Source organism: Bufo bufo, chromosome 5, assembly GCF_905171765.1.
Source record: "Bufo bufo chromosome 5, aBufBuf1.1, whole genome shotgun sequence".
In the NCBI taxonomy this organism is placed as follows: Eukaryota; Metazoa; Chordata; class Amphibia; order Anura; family Bufonidae; genus Bufo; species Bufo bufo.
This window is the reverse complement of record NC_053393.1, coordinates 272,124,342-272,146,461: the sequence shown is the minus strand read 5'-3', so window position 1 is coordinate 272,146,461 and position 22,120 is coordinate 272,124,342. Positions and strand designations below refer to the sequence as shown.

The following is a 22,120-nucleotide window of genomic DNA, read 5'->3' as shown; positions in this document are numbered from 1 at the left end:
GTGCGTCTTATGGGCAGGTGCATCTTATAGGGCGAAAAATACGGTACATTCCCCATATGTCTACTTCATGTTTGGATCATTTTGGGAATTACATTTTATTTTTTGGGGACGTTACAAGGCTTAGAAGTTTAGAAGCAAATCTTGAAATTTTTCTGAAATTTTCCAAAACCCACTTTTTTAGGACCAGTTTAGGTCTGAAGTCACTTTGTGAGGCTTACATAATAGAAACCACCCAAAAATGAAACTACACCCCTCAAGGTATTCAAAACTGATTTTACAAACTTTGTTAACCCTTAGGAAAGGAAGGAAAGGAACACCATATGGTTTCTGGAAGGCAGATTTTGCTGGACTGGTTTATTTACACCATGTCCCATTTGAAGTTCCCCTGATGCACCCCTAGAGTAGAAACTCTACAAAAGTGACCCCATTTTGGAAACTACACCCATCAAGGAATTCAAAACTGATTTTACTAACTTTGTTAACCCTTTAGGTGTTCCACAAGAGTTATTGGCAAATGGAGATGAAATTTCTGAATTTAAATTTTTTGGCAAATTTTCAATTTTCATAAATTTTTCCCAGTAACAAAGCAAGGGTTAACAGCCAAACAAAACTCAATATTTATTGTCTGATTCTGTAGTTTATAGAAACACCCCATATGTGGTAATAAACTACTGTACAGGCACACGGCAGGGCGCAGAAGGTAAGGAACACCATATGGTTTCTGGAAGGCAGATTTTGCTGGACTGGTTTATTTACACCATGTCCCATTTGAAGCCCCCCTGATGCACCCCTAGAGTAGAGACTCCACAAAAGTGACCCCATTTTGGAAACTACGAGATAAGGTGGCAGTTTAGTTTGGACTATTTTTAGGGTACATATGATTTTTGGTTGCTCTATATTAGATTTTTGTGAGGCAAGGTTGCAAAAAATTAAAATTCTGAAATTTCATCTCCATTTGCCAATAACTCTTGTGGAACACCTAAAGGGTTAAAAAAGTTTGTAAAATCAGTTTTGAATACCTTGAGGGGTGTAGTTTCTTAGATGGGGTGACTTTTATGGAGTTTCTATTCTAGGGGTGCATCAGGGGGGCTTCAAATGGGACATGGTGTCAAAAAACTAGTCCATCAAAAGCTGCGTTCCAAAAACCATATGGCGCTCCTTTCCTTGTGCGCCCTGCCGTTTGGCCATACAGCATTTTACGACCACATATACCCCATTTCTGAAAACTACAGAATCAGGGCAATAAATATAGAGTTTTGTTTGACTGTTAACCCTTGTACCACACTCCATGGAAGTGTGGTACTCCCTGAAGCAACCGTCAATGCAGAGGCCCGGATGATCGGGGCATGTAACATAGTAACATAGTACATAAGGCCGAAAAAAGACATTTGTCCATCCAGTTCGGCCTGTTATCCTGCAAGTTGATCCAGAGGAAGGCAAAAAAACCCTGTGAGGTAGAAGCCAATTTTCCTCACTTTAGGGGAATAAAAAATTCCTTCCCGACTCCAATCAGTGTGTCACACTGAGTGGTGGTGTCCTTCCGTATCCCCCTCTTGTGACACACTCTGCATCTTTTTTGGGGACCGTCCCTTCTTTCCAGTATGGGGGACCACACCTGGAAAGTGTTGGCCAGGGACGATCCGGGCGCCTCCAGTTCCCGAGGTACTCCGGCCTGCTCTTTCCTGGTCACAAAAGATCAGGGCCTTGAGGACTGCCACATAGAACTGAAGAAATTTTTCTGTGTTGCCAGCGCTCCAGGAGAGCACAAAAGAGTTGTACAAGGCAACCTGTACTAAGTAGACCGCAACTTTTTTGTACCATGCCCGGATTTTGCGCATGGCGTTATATGGCTTGAGGACTTGATCAGAGAGATCAACTCCTTCCATATACCGATTGTAGTCGACGATACAATCGGGCTTGAGGACCGTTGCCACGGTACCTCGCACAGGGACAGGGGTTATGCCGTTACCGTGAATTGTGACATCCCTCTTGTCTTTATATCTGACCAGCAACATGTTTCTACTGGTAAGGGCATGGGTCTCACCCCTGAGGATAGGTACCTGGAGGGGGTGGGTAGGGAGGCCGTGTTGATTTGTCCGCACGGTCCCACAAGCGGACGTGGATCTGGCGGCGAGGGACTGGAACAAGGGGATGCTGGTATAAAAGTTATCCACGTACAGGTGGTAACCCTTATCGTGTGTGCATAAGGTCCCACACAAGTTTTACGCTAACACGCAGAGTGGGGGGACATTCTGGGGGTTGAATACGGGAATCTCGCCCCTCGTACACACAAAACTTGTAAGTGTACCCTGAGGTACTCTCACAAAGTTTGTACAGCTTCACGCCATACCTCGCCCGCTTAGAGGGAAGATACTGGCGGAAAATGATTCTCCCCTTGAAAGCAATGAGAGACTTATCATCAACAGCAACCTCCCTTCCAGGTACATAGGCCTCCAAAATTTGGCCCCGAAGTGATCGATGACTGGCCTGATTTTGTCATAGGCAGGATCACCTTGGGGGTGGGGGGGGGGACATGCTGCATTATCTGCATAATGCAGGCATTTCCGGGTGGCCTCAAAACGGGAACGTGTCATGGCTATACAGTAGAGTGGGGTCTGGTAAAGGACGTCCCCACTCCATTACTGCCTGACACTGGGTTTTTTGACTATGCCCATGTGCAGCACGAGGCCCCAAAACGTCCTCCTCTCGGCTGCACTGGCCGGAGTCCAGCCACCAGACCTAGCCAAAAAGGAGCCCGGTTGTTGAGCAATGAACTGTTGGGCGAACAAGTTAGTTTGTTGGGCGAACAAGTGGTCACTGAAAAAATAAAAATAAAATAGTCATATTTAGTGAAGCCCACTGTGGGAATCTGGATTCCTGGTTGGCCAACAAAATCAGGAATCACGGGCTTAAAATCTTGTGGGGTACACCAGACAAGTTCACTGATAGGGGGCTCAGGTGGACTTATCTGGTGGGCCGGAAAACTAGTACGAGCCCCAGGGCGGCTCATACTAGTGTGGGCCACAGGGTCCCTGGTATGGGGATCTCCTTGATCCGCCTGGCAAAGTCTCCCCCGCCTTGGGGACTCATCATCATCACTAGATGATGAGGAGGACGCAGATGACAGAGGAAAGTTGGGGTCATCCTCGTCCTCACTGGGGCTCTCTGAGTCGGAGGCAAGCAGGGCGCATGCCTCCTCGGCTGAGAACGTCTGGCGGGCCATAGGGGAGTGTGTGCGTGTGTGTGTGTAAAACTTTATTTAGTGTGCGTGTGTGTGGGGGCACGGGTGTTTGCGTACTTACCCTAAACCTAACAAAAAAAAAAAAAAAGATTCAAACTCGCTGATCACTGGTCTGAAGCTGATCAGCGGTGGGGTGGGCGATGCACTAACAGTGGCCGGACGCTAAGAGTGCCGGCCACAGTGAGCGCACACAGACACACAAAAAAAAAAGTGCTTGCGCCCCAAAAAATGTGTGTGAAGGGGGTGGGGGGCAAGCTACAGCACCCCTGGGGGGGTCTAGGGTCACACAGCTGAGTGTGCTGTGGACCCCAGACACCCGATCAGGGTAATGCAAAAATAAAACTCCCCCCCCCCCCTAAACTTTCCCTGAGTATCTCTGCCCAATCTAAGCTCTCCCTAACCTGTCCCTACGTACCTTTTTAGTGCCAGATGGCACTATGGTGGCTCAGTGGGGGTGCTGAGCTCAGGAGCTGGACGATGGGCTGCTCTCTCTCTTACTCCAGGAAGCAGTGTGGAGGAGGAGAGCAGAGCTGGGGGAAGTTAACCCCCACCCTCCTGTCCAGCCAATCAGAAGCGATCCTGAGAGGTGATGTCAACATCACCTCTCAGGATCTAAGGATGATGATTGGTGGTGTATTATCACACCACCAATCACCATCCTATTTCGGGCTATCGGGTCACCAGAGACACGAATAACCTGGAAACGCAGGCACTCTGTTCCGATCACCACCCGACACACGGCGGTGATCGGAAATACACAGGGCATACCTGTACGCCCTGTGTCCTTAAGTACCGGGATATCAGGGCGTACCTGTACGCCCTGTGTCTCCAAGAGGTTAAAGGGAACCTGTCACCTGGATTTTAGGTATTGAGCTAAGGACATGGGCTGCTAGATCGCCGCTAGCACATCTGCAATCTCCAGTCCTCATAGCTCTGTGTGCTTTTATTGTGTAAAAAAATAAACGATTTTATATATATTTAATTTAATAAGTTCTCTTTAAGTTCCGATAACACCACCAATAAGTGCCAAGGCCCGCATGTAATCATCAGCACACTGGTGAATCGTGCATTAATTTCTCGCTGATTATATGCGGGTCCCAGCACTCACTGGTCGCAGCGGAGTGAGCGCTGTACAGGTGAGGAGAGAATACTTACTTTGTGATCCTATCGGCAGCTGCGCTCTTATTCTCTCTGTTACATTAGAATTATAAGACCACTATGTCACCAATGTTTCCTTTGGAGAGGCTCATGAAGTATTTACATATTGATTGTGGGTGTGTGCTGAGAATAACGGGAGTACTTAAAGGGGTTAACCTCCATGCAATCGCTGCTTCCTATTCATTACACTGTGCGTTGCCTCGTCTGGAGCAGCGGTGTAGTGTAGTCACAAGTACTTGTCATTACACTACACTGCTGAAACTTCTGAGATGACAGGCAGTGTAATGAACAGGAAGCAGTGCTTGCATGGAGCTCCACCTCCTCTTCAAACAACTGATTGGCTGGGGTGCCAGGTGTTGGACCCCCACCAATCTTATATTGATGACCTATCCTGGCGATATAAATGGCCTGCACAACCTCTTTAAGTGGGCATGGTGTAATGTCATTTAGGTGATGCACTATTGGGATGAGTCGAGAGAATACAGGGCTAGATGAGACATCTACCTCTGACAATCAAAGGGAAGTGGTGAATACTGAGAGGAGGCATTAGAATAGCGTGCTCCAAGACCTCTGCAATTTGCGGTCGCCAATGCACGGGCAACCTCCTATCTTTTTGCGGAACGGAAGTACGGAACAGAACCTCACGGAAGCACTCTGTAGTGCTTCCGTAGTGTTCCGTGCTTCCGTTCAGCATCTCCGGGTTTGCGGACCCATTGAAGTGAAATGCGGTCCACAATATGGCAACGGGCAGCACATGTTTGTGTGCATGAGCCCTTAAAGTGTGATTATGAGAACAAAAAGTGTGGTCTTTAATACCTAAGGCCTCTTGCACACGAACGTGTGCTCCCCGTGGCCGTATTGCGGATTCGCAATACACGAGCACCGTTCCGTGTGCATTCTGCATCACGGATGCAGACCCATTCACTTCAATGGGTCCGCAAATCCGGAGATGTGGAATGGAAGCATCGAACGGAACCCTACAGAGTGCTTTCGTGGGGTTTCGTCCCTTACTTCCGTTCTGCAAAAAGATAGAACATGTCCTATCTTTTTGCGGAACGGCCGGATCGCGGACCCATTAAAGTGAATGGGGCCACGATCCGCTGCAGCTGCCCCACGATGGGTGTTCGTGCATTGCGGGCCGCAGCACTGCCACAGGGCGCACACGTTCGTGTGCAAGAGGCCTAAGGCTAGTTTTACATACGAGGGAAGGAATCTGTTTAGAACAGCCTACCGGAGCTATCGGGGTCTGGCCTTGCCAGGCATGACTGGAATGCCCACCGGTCTGAATAACTATAATGGGGTCTTGCGCAGATCCGGTTGCTGCCAAATATGCTGGAAATCAGCAGGTGTTTTTTGTCTGGCTGACTCTCAGTATATTTGCCAGGTAGCAGCGGGATCTCCGCCAGACCCCATTATAGTTAATGAGGCCGGCGGGCATTCTGGAACCGTCTGGCAATGACAGATGCAGAGAGCTCCGGCAGGGTGTTCTGCCGGATCTCTTCCTGTATATGTGAAACTAGTCTAAAACACATGTGGTCAGGCTCGGACTGCCCCACAGGGGTACAGGGGAATCCCCCGATGGGCCCCTTAGCAAGGTGGGCCTCTAGTCTCCCATTCCCTGCATAAGTGGCACATAACACATTCGATTTACTGCACTACATATATATACAAAAACTTGTTAGATTATTTATTATATTTGAATGTATCCATCCGGTGGGCCCCCAAAATAAATGTTACTAGTGGGATCTATAATCAGTGCTGTCACAGTGCCACACGGTGCCACAACCCTCTTCCTAATGCCACCTCTTGGCTGACGTTTCGCACTAACAAAGGCAGACGCTATTGAAACCTAAAAAAAAAAAAAAAAAAAAAATCCTCTAGCTGCATTGTGGAAACGGTCTAATAAAGGTAAGCGCTTTTCTGCTTAGTAAGTGCGATAGCGGCAGAAATACGCAGACTGCAAAAGCTTTGGTTTGCGGCCAGTCAGCCTGAGAACCGCACGACTTTTGTGTCGCAGGAAAAATCCGACATTTGGTCTGCACTATTGTGGTGGAACAGCTGTAGTGACTGGGAGAGGACACTTCTCGCGAGATCAGCCTCTCACACTCCCGTAGGCTTGCTCCACCCACTTATACATTCACCGCAACCACCAGCACCGTCGCCGCCTGTGACACTGGTTGTTGTGATTACCGGAGCAGTGATTTGCGGTTTCTGTACCGTTATTTCGGTCTTCGTCTTGCTCGGCGAGGTCTGCGCTCCGGCACCGGGGGCCATAGGTGTTGTCTTTGTTTTTAGTGCATGACTAGGCTTCGTTCTGTAAATGGGGTGCTGCTGGCTTTTCTGATCGCTGGTCGCATAGCTCTCCTTTACGTTTGTCACGGACGTGGCGGACTGGTAGAACGTGGAGAGGACAAAGGAGGAAGAGCCTGAGGCAGATGACGGCGTGAGGGAGGACAATCCAGTCGGTGGCAGCAAACGTTCCGGAAGAATGAACAGCTCTAGTAATGTTATCCCGTGCTCCACGTCCGCCGCTCCCGTCAGTGCGGCGGGCAGCGGCGAGGCCGGCGCGGGGGAGGCACTGGAGGAGACGGCCAAGGACTCGGCAGACATTGCTGCTTTTTACAGATCTGGTAAGCACTTTTGGGAGGGGTCCGGCGTTCACTCGAGCAATGGCTGTCAATGTCAGAGGTATACCGCCTGTCATTGTTTGGAAGGCCGCGTGACAGCGTTTTATATCGTGATTAGTCGCGATGATGTCATGTCATGAGCACATCGTACAGTGCGGCGGTTCTCACCGACTAGACCTGTCAGTATCCGCCCCACAGAGCGGCATTTCACGGACGAGCGCTGGTGTTGCCCATGGCAACCAAGACAAGAGTAAAGATGATACATCGTCTAGAAGAAAGGGAATGGATGCAACAGGGAGGGGAGGGGGGTGGGGCACACCATACCCACAGCTGCTATGTATATATGTATAGGGCAGGGGTGCCAACCAGAATCTTTCTTTTTCTTGGACAGCTTATTCAGAAATCACTGACAACCAACATTTTTCACAGACAAATTGGAAAATTGTAATAAATGACAATTAATTTGGTGGTAATCCATCTCTATAGCTCAATATACTGCTAAGAAATCGCCAGCATTTACTGCGAGATGTAAAATAATGACAATTACCACCAAAATAATCCAGTACTGTCGGCCTAAAAAAAAAACAATTACCTATTTTTACGGACTGTCCAGAAATTTCGGGATAGTTGGCAACCCTGCTATTGGGCCACCTACACATTACACCTAGAGGAGCATTTATGACATTAAAGGGGTACTCCTGTTGTTAGAAGTTATCCCTTATCCATAGTACAGGGCAAGCATGCTCAACCTGCGGCCCTCCAGCTGTTGTAAAACTACAACTCCCAGCATTCCTGGACAGCGTACAGCTATCAGCCTTCAGCAGGGCATAGTAGGAGTTATAGTTTTACAACAGCTGGAGGGGCGCAGGTTGATCATTCCTGGTACAGCAGATAACTTCTATCAGATCGGTGAGGGTCCTACCGCTGGGACCCCCAATGAGAACAGGGGCCCCATACTCCCTGCAGCCCTCCTAAAATCAACAGCGCAGCCAGTCACACATGCACGATCATTTCTACGGGAGGTTCGGAGTACAGCGCTCGGCTATCTCCAGAACTCCCATAGAAATGAATGTAGAGGCCGCGCGTATGTGTGACTGGCTGCAGCATGGAGCCCCTGTTCTCAGGATCGGTAGGACCCCCACTAATCTGATAGTTATCCCCTATCCTGTGGACTTCTTAACTTTAACCTAATATTATGGAGTTGCAGATAAAACGGCTTCCACTCTTCTGGGAAGGTTTTCTACAAACAGAATGTGTCGGCAGATAAGAACCATTTGGCCCATCTAGTCTGCCCAATATACTGAATACTATGAATAGCCCCTGGCCCTATCTTATATGAAGGATGGCCTTATGCCTATCCCATGCATGCTTAAACTCCTCCACTGTATTTGCAGCTACCACTTCTGCAGGAAGGCTATTCCATGCATCCACTACTCTCTCAGTAAAGTAATACTTCCTGATATTACTTTTAAAACTATGTCCTCTTGTAGCAGTTTTTCTTCTTTTAAAGGGCTTCTGTCACCCCACTAAACTGTTTTTTTTGGTTAGTTATAATCCCTATACTGCGATTTATGCATACATACTGTAATTAATCATTTCGGTTCAGCAGATTATGTTAAAAACGTACTTTTAAAATATGCAAATTACCTTGCTACCAGCAAGTAGGGCGGCTACTTGCTGGTAGCAGCCGCATCCTCCTATCCTAAAGACGCCCCCTCCGCATGTTGATTGACAGGGCCAATGGATGGGATCGTCCTCTGGCTGGTCCTGTCTGCTATCAAGATCTCGCGCCTGCGCCGTAACGGTATTCAGTCGGCGCAGGCGCACTGAGAGGAGGACGCTCGCTCGGCTGCTCCATCCTCAATGCGCCTGCGCCGATGACATCATCAAGTACACCTGGAAGAGATTTATTATTAATAATCGTTGGTGGTATAGTGTTAATAACTGTCATTTTTATAAAATTATTTATTCCCATTTCGTTGGTGGTTTTTGTGGCAGCATGCTTAATACGTACATACTTACCTGATTCGAGCATCCAGCGACGTCACCAGACTCTCCGCCTCCTTCCAGCGGTGCCGGCGTCTTCTCTTCCGGGTGTACTTGATGACGTCATCGGCGCAGGCGCATTGAGGATGGAGCGGCCGAGCTAGTGCTCTGTAGAGCGGCATGAGCACCTCCCTCTTTCTACTGGTAATGCCTCTCCCTATACACTCAAGCATTTCCTGCTGCTCTATGACATTGTCTGCCTACCTTTAAGTCTTCTGAAATAATGACCCCTAAATCCCTTTCCTCAGAGATTATTGAATGTTGTCTGGGAAGTTTTGCCCATGAATTTGTTAGACCCCAGTGTTGGAAGAGAGGGTCTGGCTTTCAGTCTCCATTCTAGCTCATCACAATGATGGGATTGAGGTCAGGACACCAAACTTACCCAACCATGCCCTTATGGACCTTGCCTTGTGTACTGGGGCACAGTCATGCAGATAGTCCAAAATGTCTTGGTATGCATGTAAGGGTTCTCTGGGCTTTGGTAAAAATCCTCCTGTGTGCTGACCTGTAAAGGGAAGGGAGTCTACTTAGTTCTTGCCCCTCTGTCACTCCACTTTTTCTGGTGTCTCCCATGCGCTCATGGGACTAGATGAGGGCTCTGCTGCTCAGGTCCCGACTAGATGTGTTTTTGAGGCTACTTTCAAATCTGCAGCATGTATTCTGGCAGGCTGTTCTCTGGATCTGGCACTGCCGGATGTAACAAGAATGCCCATTGGCCCCAAGAAATATATTTGGGTCTGGCAGAGATCTGGCAAAAATGCATAGAGTTTGCCAGACACAAGCCTCTGCCAAAACTCGCTGAGTTTCGGTGCTGCAGATTTGAAAGTAGCCTGAGTCTTCCCGTTAGGCAGTATGCAGCCGAACATTAAGACTCCGGCCTCTTGCACACGACCATGCGTTCCCCATGGCTGTATTGCGGCCTGCATGCGGCATTATGCGGACCCATTCAAGTGAGATGCGGTGCGTAATGGAACCACGGAACGGAAGCACTACGGAGTGCTTGCGTGGAGTTTCATTCCGTACTTCGGTTCCGCAAAAAGATAGAGCTTGTCCTTTTTGTGGAACAGACGGGTCGCGGACCCCATGTAAGTGAATAGTGTTGCGATCCGCATACAGCTGGTCCACGGTCGGTGCCCATGTTGCGGTCCGCAGCACACGTTCGTGTGCAAGAGGCCTTAGGGTGAGCTTTCTGTTCTTCTGATCTGTCAGAAGGATAGAAAAATAAAGAAAAAAAATGGATCCGTTATTTTTAGCATCAGTTTCAGCATAACTGATGCTCAAAGTAACAGATGTTTTTTTTTTATTTATTTTTTCTCTGTCCTTCTGACAGATCAGAAGAAGGGAAAGCTAATGCTACTTTCACATCTCCGTTGTTAATTCCAGTTTTGAGATCCAGCACAGGATCTCAAAATTGGAATTAAACAGATCCGTGCAATTTTAGATGCATCTGTTTTAACCAGATCCGGTAGAACAAACCGTATCCTTAATAAAAATCATTGTAAGTCGGTGATCCCAAACCTGCGGCCCTCCAACTAATGAAAAACTACAATTTCCAGCATGCCTACAGATATAAGGGCATGTTGAGAGTTGTAATTTTGCAACAGCTGGAGGGCTTTAGATTGGGCATCCCTGCTGTAAGTCAATGGGCGCTGGATCCATTTTTTTCCATTTTATCCTCCACAACGGCATACCATGAGAGATGACCCTCCTACAACCAGGTAGGGACAGGAAAATAAAAAAAAATTAGGCCCTCCTCCAGTCCACCTCAGTGTCTTCCTGTACTTCCAGGTGGGGAGAAGCCATCTCTCATGGCATTTACTATGGGACTACTCAGGAGGCATTACTGGGTGGAGAAAAGATAAAGGAAAATATGCCTACATGCATGGAGGCAGACTTTGCCCCATCCCCTAAATTGGGTACCTGGTGCTGCAAGAGCTGTAGTGCTGTACTCTGCGTTTGTTCCTTCCTCCCTGGAGGTGCGCGCCGACAGGGCGCCCATAGTAACATAGTACATAAGGCCGAAAAAAGACATTTGTCCATCCAGTTCGGCCTGTTATCCTGCAAGTTGATCCAGAGGAAGGCAAAAAAAAAACAACCTGTGAGGTAGAAGCCAATTTCCCCCACTTTAGGGGAATAAAAATTCCTTCCCGACTCCAATCAGGCAATCAGAATAACTCCCTGGATCAACGACCCCTCTCTAGTAACTATAGCCTGTAATATTATTACACTCCAGAAATACATCCAGGCCCCTCTTGAATTCCTTTATTGTACTCACCATCACCACCTCCTCAGGCAGAGAGTTCCATAGTCTCACTGCTCTTACCGTAAAGAATCCTTTTCTATGTTTGTGTACAAACCTTCTTTCCTCCAGACGCAGAGGATGTCCCCTCGTCACAGTCACAGTCCTGGGGATAAATAGATGATGGGAGAGATCTATGTACTGACCCCTGATATATTTATACATATTAATTAGATCTCCCCTCAGTCGTCTTTTTTCTAAAGTGAATAACCCTAATTTTGATAATCTATCAGGGTACTGTAGTTGCCCCATTCCAGTTATTACTTTAATTGCCCTCCTCTAGACCCTCTCCAGCTCTGCTATGTCTGCCTTGTTTACAGGAGCCCAGAACTGTACACAGTACTCCATGTGTGGTCTGACTAATGATTTGTAAAGTGGTAGGACTATGTTCTTATCACGGGCATCTATGCCCCTTCTGATGCAACCCATTATCTTATTGGCCTTGGCAGCAGCTGCCTGACACTGGTTTTTGCAGCTTAGTTTGCTGTTTATTAAAATTCCTAGATCCTTTTCCATGTCAGTGTTACCGAGTGTTTTATCATTTAGTATGACTATGTACGGGTGACTTGCATTATTCCTTCCCATGTGCATAACTTTACATTTGTCAGTGTTAAACCTCATCAGCCACTTATCTGCCCAAGCCTCCAATCTATCCAGATCCCTCTGTAGTAGTATACTGTCCTCTTCAGTGTTAATTACTTTACACAGTTTAGTGTCATCTGCGAAAATTGATATTTTACTATGCAAGCCTTCTACAAGATCATTAATAAATACACTGCTCCAAAAAATAAAGGGAACACTTAAACAACACAATGTAACTCCAAGTCAATCACACTTCTGTGAAATCAAACTGTCCACTTAGGAAGCAACACTGAGTGACAATCAATTTCACATGCTGTTGTGCAAATGGGATAGACAACAGGTGGAAATTATAGCAATTAGCAAGACACCCCCAATAAAGGAGTGGTTCTGCAGGTGGTGACCACAGACCACTTCTCAGTTCCTATGCTTCCTGGCTGATGTTTTGGTCACTTTTGAATGCTGGCGGTGCTTTCACTCTAGTGGTAGCATGAGACGGAGTCTACAACCCACACAAGTGGCTCAGGTAGTGCAGCTTATCCAGGATGGCACATCAATGCGAGCTGTGGCAAGAAGGTTTGCTGTGTCTGTCAGCGTAGTGTCCAGAGCTTGGAGGCGCTACCAGGAGACAGGCCAGTACATCAGGAGACGTGGAGGAGGCCGTAGGAGGGCAACAACCCAGCAGCAGGACCGCTACCTCCGCCTTTGTGCAAGGAGGAACAGGAGGAGCACCGCCAGAGCCCTGCAAAATGACCTCCAGCAGGCCACAAATGTGCATGTGTCTGCTCAAACAGTCAGAAACAGACTCCATGAGGGTGATATGAGGGCCTGACGTCCACAGGTGGGGGTTGTGCTTGCAGCCCAACACTGTGCAGGACATTTGGCATTTGCCAGAGAACACCAAGATTGGCAAATTCGCCACTGGCGCCCTGTGCTCTTCACAGATGAAAGCAGGTTCACACTGAGCACATGTGACAGAGTCTTGAGACGCCGTGGAGAACGTTCTGCTGCCTGCAACATCCTCCAGCATGACTGGTTTGGCATTGGGTCAGTAATGGTGTGGAGTGGCATTTCTTTGGAGGGCCACACAGCCCTCCATGTGCTCGCCAGAGGTAGCCTGACTGCCATTAGGTACCGAGATGAGATCCTCAGACCCCTTGGGAGACCATATGCTGGTGCAGTTGGCCCTGGGTTCCTCCTAATGCAAGACAATGCTAGACCTCATGTGGCTGGAGTGTGTCAGCAGTTCCTGCAAGACGAAGGCATTGATGCTATGGACTGGCCCGCCCGTTCCCCAGACCTGAATCCAATTGAGCACATCTGGGACATCATGTCTCGCTCTATCTACCAACGTCACATTGCACCACAGACTGTCCAGGAGTTGGCAGATGCTTTAGTCCAGGTCTGGGAGGAGATCCCTCAGGAGACCGTCCGCCACCTCATCAGGAGCATGCACAGGCATTGTAGGGAGGTCATACAGGCAGGTGGAGGCCACACACACTACTGAGCCTCATTTTGACTTGTTTTAAGGACATTACATCAAAGTTGGATCAGCCTGTAGTGTGTTTTTCCACTTTAATTTTGAGTGTGACTCCAAATCCAGACCTCCATGGGTTGAAAAATTTGATTTCCATTTTTTTTATTTTTGTGTGATTTTGTTGTCAGCACATTCAACTATGTAAAGAACAAAGTATTTCAGAAGAATATTTAATTAATTCAGATCTAGGATGTGTTATTTTTGTGTTCCCTTTATTTTTTTGAGCAGTGTATATTGAAGAGAATAGGGCCCAATACTGACCCCTGAAGTACCCCACTAGTGACAGTGACCCAATCTGAGTATGTACCGTTAATAATAACCCTCTGTTTTCTATCATTGAGCCAGTTATTTACCCACATGCAGACATTTTCTCCCAGTCCAAGCATTCTCATTTTATATACTAACCTTTTATGTGGTACAGTGTCAAATGCTTTGGAGAAGTCCAGATATACGACATCCATTGATTCGCCGCTGTCAAGTCTAGAACTTACTTCCTCATAGAAACTGATTAAATTAATTTGGCATGACCGATCCCTCGCGAAGCCATGCTGATATGGCGTTATTTGCTTATTTCCGTTGAGGTGCTCTAAGATAGCATCTCTTAGAAAACCTTCAAACAGTTTACCCACAACAGATGTTCAACTTACCGGCCTATAGTTTCCAGGCTCTGTTTTTGGCCCCTTTTTGAATATTGGCACCACATTTGCCATGCGGCAATCCTGTGGGCCATTCCCTGTCAGCATAGAGTCCGCAAATATCAGAAATAAGGGTCTGGCTATGACATTACTTAATTCCCTTAGGATACGGGGGTGTATGCCATCCGGTCCTGGCGATTTTGTCTATTTGAATCTTTTTAAGTCGCTGATGTACTTTTTCCTCGGTCAGACAGGACACTTTTAATGGGGAATTTATTTTTACATTCTGCATGTCACCTGACAGTTTATTTTCCTCAGTGAATACATTGGAGAAAAAAATATTTAACAGCTTTGCTTTCTCCTCGTCGCTCTCTGCGACTCCCCACTCATTACTCTTTAAAGGGCCAACACCTTCAGATTTATACTTTTTAAAGGGCTTCTGTCACCCCCTCAAAACGCATTTTTCATTTTTGGGCATATTAAAATCCTTATTGCACGACTATTCCCTATATAGGGCTCTTACCTTGTTCTGTGGCTTTGTTTCATAAAAAATCAAGCTTTTAAAATATGCAAATGACTTCACTACCAGCAAGTAGGGCGGTTACTTGCTGGTAGCCGCCGCATCCTCCTTTTAAAAAAACGCCCCCTACTCCTGTTGATTGCCCTGTCTGCAATTCAAATCCCGCGCCTGCGCCTTACGTGTCTTCATTCGGCGCAGGCGCTTTGAGAGAAGGACGCTCGCTTCCTCAGCACTTCCTCAGTGCGCCTGCGCCGATGACGTCTTCTCTTTTGGGTTTAGAGGTGACGTCATCGGCGCAGGCGCACTGAGGGAGTGCTGAGGAAGCGAGCGTCCTTCTCTGAGAGCCTGCGCCGAATGAAGATTGAAGACACGTAAGGCGCAGGCGCGGGATTTGAATTGCAGACAGGGCCAGCCGGAGGAGGAGAGCGCTCGCTGGCCCTGTCAATCAACAGGAGGAGGGGGTGTTTTTTTAAAAAGAGGATGCGGCGGCTACCAGCAAGTAACCGCCCTACTTGCTGGTAGTGAAGTCATTTGCATATTTTAAAAGCTTGATTTTTAATGAAACAAAGCCACAGAACAAGGTAAGAGCCCTATATAGGGAATAGTCGTACAATAAGGATTTTAATATGCCCAAAAATGAGTGTTGGGGGGGTGACAGAAGCCCTTTAATATTTATATAATTGAAGAACATTTTAGGGTTAATTTTACTCTTTGGCAATTAATCTCTCGGTCTCTAGTTTGGCCGCTTTTATTTGTTTTTTACATGTTCTGTTTTTTTCCTTATAGTTTTTCAGTGCTTCCGTGCTACCCTCCTGTTTTAGTGATTTATATGCTTTCTTTTTGTCATTTATTGCTTTCTTTACAGTTGTGTTTATCCACATTGGTTTCTTTTTGTTCCTTAACCTTTTATTCCCATACGGTATGTACCTCTCTCACAATGAGATTTTAGGATGTTTTTAAAGATATCCCATTTTGTGGCTGTATATTTATTTTTGAGGACTTTATCCCATTTAGTTAGGCCTATGGCCTCCTCTTAGTTGGCTAAATTTAGCTTTTTTGAAGTTTGGTATTTTTGTTCCTCCCTGTAGAAACGCTCTTTTGAATGATAATTGGAAGGTTATTACTTTATGGTCACTATTTCCCAGGTGTCCACCAACCTGCACGTCTGTTGTTCTGTCAGGCCTATTGGTTAATACGAAGTCCAGTATGGTCGTCCCTCTAGTCGGGTCCTGAACCAGTTGGGAGAGGTAATTGTCTTTGGTTATTGCCAAGAACCCGTTTCCTTTATGAGATATACAAGTTTGTTTCCCAGTCTATATCTGGGTAGTTGAAGTCCCCCATAATAACCACCTCATTATGATTTGCCGCCTCGTCTATCTCGTTTAGTAGTAGATTTTCTGTGGACTCTGGTATATTAGGTGGTTTATAGTAAACTCCTATTAGTAATTTATTATTGTTTTTAGCTCCATGTATCTCTACCCACAGTGACTCCACATGTTCATGTCCCTCACTTATATCTTCACGGAGTGTGGGCTTTAGAAAAGACTTTACATAAAGGCAAACCCCTCCCCCTCTCCGGTTTTGATGATCCTTTCTAAACAGACTGTAACCTTGTACATTAACCGCCCAGTCATAGCTATCATCCAGCCATGTCTCAGCTATTCCCACTATGTCATAGTCCTCCTCACACATCACTAATTCCAGCTCCCCAGTTTTATTAGTCAGGCTTCTGGCATTAGTATACATACATACATTTGATAGGTGCTTAATACTCGGAGTCCCTTCGGTTGCAGCCCAAGCCCTCCCTGCTATCCATTAGGCTTGGCGCTAGCAGGGATTCGCCGGAGGGATGCAGGTGAACTGTGCCATGTGGTTTCCGGCCTGCCGCGTCCTCCAGTGTGGGGGCGGAGCTAAAGTTGAAAAAAGGCGTGCTGATTTGAGGTCTGTAAGTAAGGGATATAAAAGCTTTGCAGGTTCTAAGCTTCTAATCCATCACCATGATGAGTGATTTGGGGGCTGAAGCTATGGAGACCCCTCTGGGCCCTTCTGGTGTGACCTTAAAAGAAGTGGGTTGCTTTGCCTGCTAATGTGAATGGTCTAATAGCATATCTACTTTTTCTTCTGTCTCTCCCTTCGTATGTGTAGAGTGATGGAGACAGTTCTCACAAAACTAAGACAGCTGCTAAAGTTAGAAAGTGTGCAGTATGTTCTTCTAAATTGTCAGAATCATCCATAAGGAGGACCTTTCATGGGTCCAGACTTTATGAAATAACTAGCAGGTTCTGTCGAGCACTGTGCGGGGATGTAATATCGCTTACTAGTTTGTCTAGGCGCCGCTCCGTTCGCCCGCTGTGCTCCCCCGTTCACTTTTTCTGCCTGGTATTCTAATGAATAGCATCGGTACAGGCCGGAGGAGACTGCCCTGTTTCTCAATGGGCGTCTCCTTCTCCCTGGCTGTACCGCTGTCACAGCCAGGGAGAAGGCGTTTAAAAAAAAAAAGCACTTTTCTAATACACTAATGAGCCTCTAGGTGCTATGTGGGCGTAGAGTCGGCACCTAGAGGCTCCATCTACTCACCCTTTATCCTGCCGAGGTCCCCTGTTCTGCCCGCCCCGCTCCTCTTGATTGATGTCACGGTTCGCAGCATCGCTGACAAAATCCCGCCCCTGCACCGTTCACTTCTGTATTCCGCAAAGGCGCAGTGAGTGAAGGCCGCTCTCCTGATGCCAGCTTTCTCACTGTGTCGTAGTCGGCGCAGTGAGGAATCCGGCACCAGGAGCGCATCATTCACTCACTGTGCCTGCGCCGAATACAGAAGTGAACAGCGCAGGCATGGGATTTCGTCAGCGATGCTGTGAACCGTGACATCAATCAAGAGGGGCGGGATAAAGGGTGAGTAGACGGAGCCTCTAGGTGCTGATTTTACGCGCACATAGCACCTAGAGGCTCATTAGCATATTATAAAAGTGCTTATTTTATCAGAACGGCTGCAGGGAGAAATGTAAAAAACATACTGTTATGTAGTGCTGACATTCGCACATCGCTATTGTCAGTCAGCTACATAACAGTATTTCTGATGGTAGAAACCCTTTAAAGAGGACCTTTCACTAGTTTAAAAACTAACTATATCAGTGGGCAGAGCGGCGCCCAGGGGCCCCCCTGAACTTACTAGTATGTCTGGGCGCCGCTCCGTTCGCCCGGTATAGGCTCCGGTGTGTGCAGCTCCCTCTTTTGTACGGGGCGGAGTTTTTGTATTAGGGTTGTCCCTTGCTGCAGCGCTGGCCATTCGTAGCGCACAGCTCATAGCCTGGGACTCCCAGCAGCAAGGGACAACCCTAATACAAAAACTTTGCCCCGTACAAAAGAGGGAGCTGCACACACCGGAGCCTATACCGGGCGAACGGAGCGGGGCCCAGACATACTAGTAAGTGCAGGGGGACCCCTGGGCGCCGCTCTGCCCACTGATATAGTTAGTTTTTAGTTTTTAAACTAGTGAAAGGTCCTCTTTAAGTTATGTTCAAGGTGTACGAGTAACATTGCTAAAGATATTGTCCCTTCCCTTAAAGACGAATTAAGGGAGGTAATTAAGCAGGAAATACGGTCTGTCTTGATGGTTTTTCTGTGCCTGAGCCCTCTTCCTCTTATTGTACAAAAAGGAGGGAGTCTAAGGCCCCTTTCACACGGGCGAGTTTTCCGCGCGCGTGCAATGCGTGACTTGAACGCATTGCATCCACACTGAATCCTGACCCATTCTTTTTATTGGAGCTGTGCAGATGAGCGATGTTTTTCATGCATCACTTGTGTGTTGTGTGAAAATCGCAGCATGTTCTATATTCTGCGTTTTTTTTTTTTTTTTTTTCAGTCCAAATGCTCTTAACCCCTTAGGGACCCATGACGTATCGGTACGGCATGGTTCCCGAGTCCTTAAAGGGAACCTGTCACCAGGATTTTGTGCATAGAGCTGGGGACATGGGCTGCTAGATGGCCGCTAGCACATCTGCAATACCCAGTCCCCATAGCTCTCTGTGCTTTTATTGTGTTAAAAAACCGTTTTGATCCATATGCAAATGAACCTGATATGAGTCCTGTGTCCGGAGATGAGTCCAGCGGAAAGGAGCCCAGCACCGCCCCGCGTCCTCCGAATCTCCTCCTTGCTGGCTGACGTCACAGAGCTGGAGCGCCAAAATCTCGCGATGCGCGAGCTAGCGCATGCGTAGTTCGTTCCCTGTGCTGATGCCAGCACAGGGAATGAACATGATGCCAACACTGCGCATGCGCTAGCTAGATTTCGGCGCTCCAGCTCTATGACGTCAGACAGCAAGGAGGAGATTCGGAGGATGCGGGGCGGTGCTGCGCTCAGAAAATTGGACTCCTCTCCGGACACAGGACTCATATCAGGTTCATTTGCATATGGATAAAAACGTTTTTTTAACACAATAAAAGCACAGAGAGCTATGGGGACTGGGTATTGCAGATGTGCTAGCGGCCATCTAGCAGCCCATGTCCTCAGCTCTATGCACAAAATCCTGGTGACCGGTTCCCTTTAAGGATCCATGACGTACCTGTACGTCATGTGTTGTTCCGATCACCGCAGCCCGGTGGGCGGTGATCGTAACAAGGTGCCTGCTCAAATAATTGAGCAGGCACCTCGGCTAAATGCGCTCGCCGCAAACCGCAGGTCAATTCAGACCTGCGGTTTGCGGCTTTTCTAAGTTGCGGTGGTGCCATCAGGTCCCCATGGGGCTGTGGGGGGGGACCCGATGGCATGGAAGGCAGCGCGATGTCTAAGGAAGGCATCACGCTGCCTTCCGGTGGAGAGCCTGTGAGATCCAGCCCCCTCGATCTCACAGGCCGGAAGCTGTATGAGTAATACACACAGTATTACTCATACAGCTAATGCATTCCAATACAGAAGTATTGGAATGCATTGTAAAGGATTAGACCCCCAAAAGTGGGACAAAAATTTTAGTGAAAAAAAAAGTGGAAAAAATAAAGTTTTCCCCCCCCAAAAATTACAAGTTTTAAGTAAAAATAAACAAAAACGTCATTTTCCCCAAATAAAGTAAAAAAAAAAATGGTAAAAAAAGTGTACATATTAGGTATCGTCACGTCCGTATCGACCGGCTCTATAAACATATCACATGACCTAACCCCTCAGATGAACACCATAAAAAATAAAAACTGTGCTAAATAAACCATTTTTTTGTCACCTTACATCACAAAAAAGTACAACAGCAAAAGATCAAAAAGGCGTTTGCCCACCAAAATAGTACCAATCTAACCGTCACCTCATCCCGCAAAAAATTAGCCCCTACCTGAGACAATCGCCCAAAAAAAAACAAAAAAAACGATGTCTCAGAATATGGAGACACTAAAACATCATTTTTTTTGTTTTAAAAAAGCTGTTATTGTGTAAAACTTGCATAAATAAAAAAAGTATACATATTTGGTATCTCCGCGTTCGTATTGACCGGCTCTATAAAAATATCACATGATCTAACCCTTCAGGTGAACACCGTAAAAAAAAAAAAAACTGTGCTAAATAAACAATTTTTTGTCACTTTGCATCACAAAAAGTGTAATAGCAAGCGATCAAACAGTCACACACACCCCAAAATAGTGCCAATAAAACCGTCATTTCATCCCGCAAAAATCATGCCCTACCCAAGGTAATCGCCCAAAAACTGAAAAAATTATGGCTCTCAGACTATGGAAACACTAAAACATGATTTTTTTTGTTTAAAAAAAGAAATCATTGTGTAAAACTTACATAAATAAAGTATACATATTAGGTATTGCCGCATCCGTGACAACCTGCTCTATAAAAATATCACATGATCTAACCTGTCAGATGAATGTTGTAAATAACAAAAAATAAAAACTGTGCCGAAACAGCTATTTCTTGTTACCTTGTCTCACAAAAAGTGTAATATAGAGCAACCAAAAATCATACGTACCCTAAACTAGTACCAACAAAACTGCCACCCTATCCCGTAGTTTATAAAATGGGGTCACTTTTTTGGAGTTTCTACTCTAGGGGTGCATCAGGGGGGCTTCAAATGGGACATGGGGTCAAAAAACCAGTCCAGCAAAATCTGCCTTCCAAAAACCGTATGGCATTCCTTTCCTTCTGCGCTCTGCCGTGTGCCCGTACAGCAGTTTATGACCACATATGGGGTGTTTCTGTAAACTACAGAATCAGGGCCATAAATAATGAGTTTTGTTTGGCTGTTAACCCTTGCTTTGTAACTGGGAAAAAAAAATAAAAAATCGAAAATCTGCCAAAAAAGTTAAATTTTTTAATTGTATCTCTATTTTCCATTAATTCTTGTGGAACACCTAAAGGGTTAACAAAGTTTGTAAAATCAGTTTTGAATACCTTGAGGGGTGTAGTTTCTAGAATGGGGTCATTTTTGTGTGGTTTATATTATCTAAGCCTCGCAAAGTGACTTCGGACCTGAACTGGTCGCTAAAATTGGGTTTTTGAAAATTTCAGAAAAATTTCAAGATTTGCTTCTAAACTTCTAAGCCTTGTAACATCCCCAAAAAATAAAATATTCCCAAAATGATCTAAACATGAAGTAGACATATGGGGAATGTAAAGTAATAACTATTTTTGGAGGTATTACTATGTATTATAGAAGTAGAGAAATTGAAACTTGGAAATTTGCAATTTTTTACAAATTTTGGGTAATTTTTTTTTTTTTTTGAAATAAAAATCATTTTTTTTTTTACTTCATTTTACCAGTGTCATGAAGTACAATATGTGACGAAACAACAATCTCAGAATGGCCTGGATAAGTCAAAGCGTTTTAAAGTTATCACCACTTAAAGTGACTCTGGTCAGATTTGCAAAAAATGGCCAAGTCCTCAATGTGAAATAGGGCTGAGTCCTTAAGGGGTTAAACGTGGAGAACCTGTATGACGAGACAGATCCTTACCCTGTTCAGTGCTGAACTGGTGAGCAATTCCAGCTGCAGTGTTGAAACGATTACCCATGGAGATTCTCCACATTATCCTGTCCTCTCTTGAATTTTTCTTTCAAGGGCGACCAACCTTCTTGGGGGACTTTGAACAAGTTTGTGATGTAAAGATGCAATATTCTAGAAATCACAGACTTGGAATGACCAACTTCTATTGCTATGGCTGATAAGGGTCACCTTCATCTGGACAACCTGTTGCCGGAGGGTTTCAGTCACTTTGGAACGGCACACCATTTTGGCAAAGTCAGTGAAAACTGGAAAGTTAGGCTGCCAGTTAAATAGGGTTTGTCAGATCATTAAAGGGGTTGTCCACTGTTTAAATACTTTCCACTACAGTGTGACAGGCAGGGAAAAAATGAAGTTCCTAATCTACTTCATTAAACGCATCTGCCTGCTTTTCTTTGTTATAAGCCATGTCCCCTAGGTCCTGCTCTACCTTGCAGCTGAGTTCGTCCATGGCTGCACACTACATGGAGGAGCTTGAGAGGAAGCTCG

At 46.2% G+C, this 22,120-nt stretch overlaps 1 protein-coding gene across 1 annotated transcript in view; it reads left to right on the top strand.

Moving 5' to 3' along the window:
• The first annotated feature begins 6,526 nt into the window (after positions 1 to 6,526).
• The window catches only part of TRIO (trio Rho guanine nucleotide exchange factor), a 796,191-nt gene continuing 780,597 nt past the window's right edge, over positions 6,527 to 22,120 (top strand). Inside the window, 1 exon segment of the mRNA XM_040431356.1 lies at positions 6,527 to 7,029. Within this exon segment, the coding sequence (XP_040287290.1) occupies positions 6,888 to 7,029 (142 nt within the window). The 5' untranslated portion in view covers positions 6,527 to 6,887.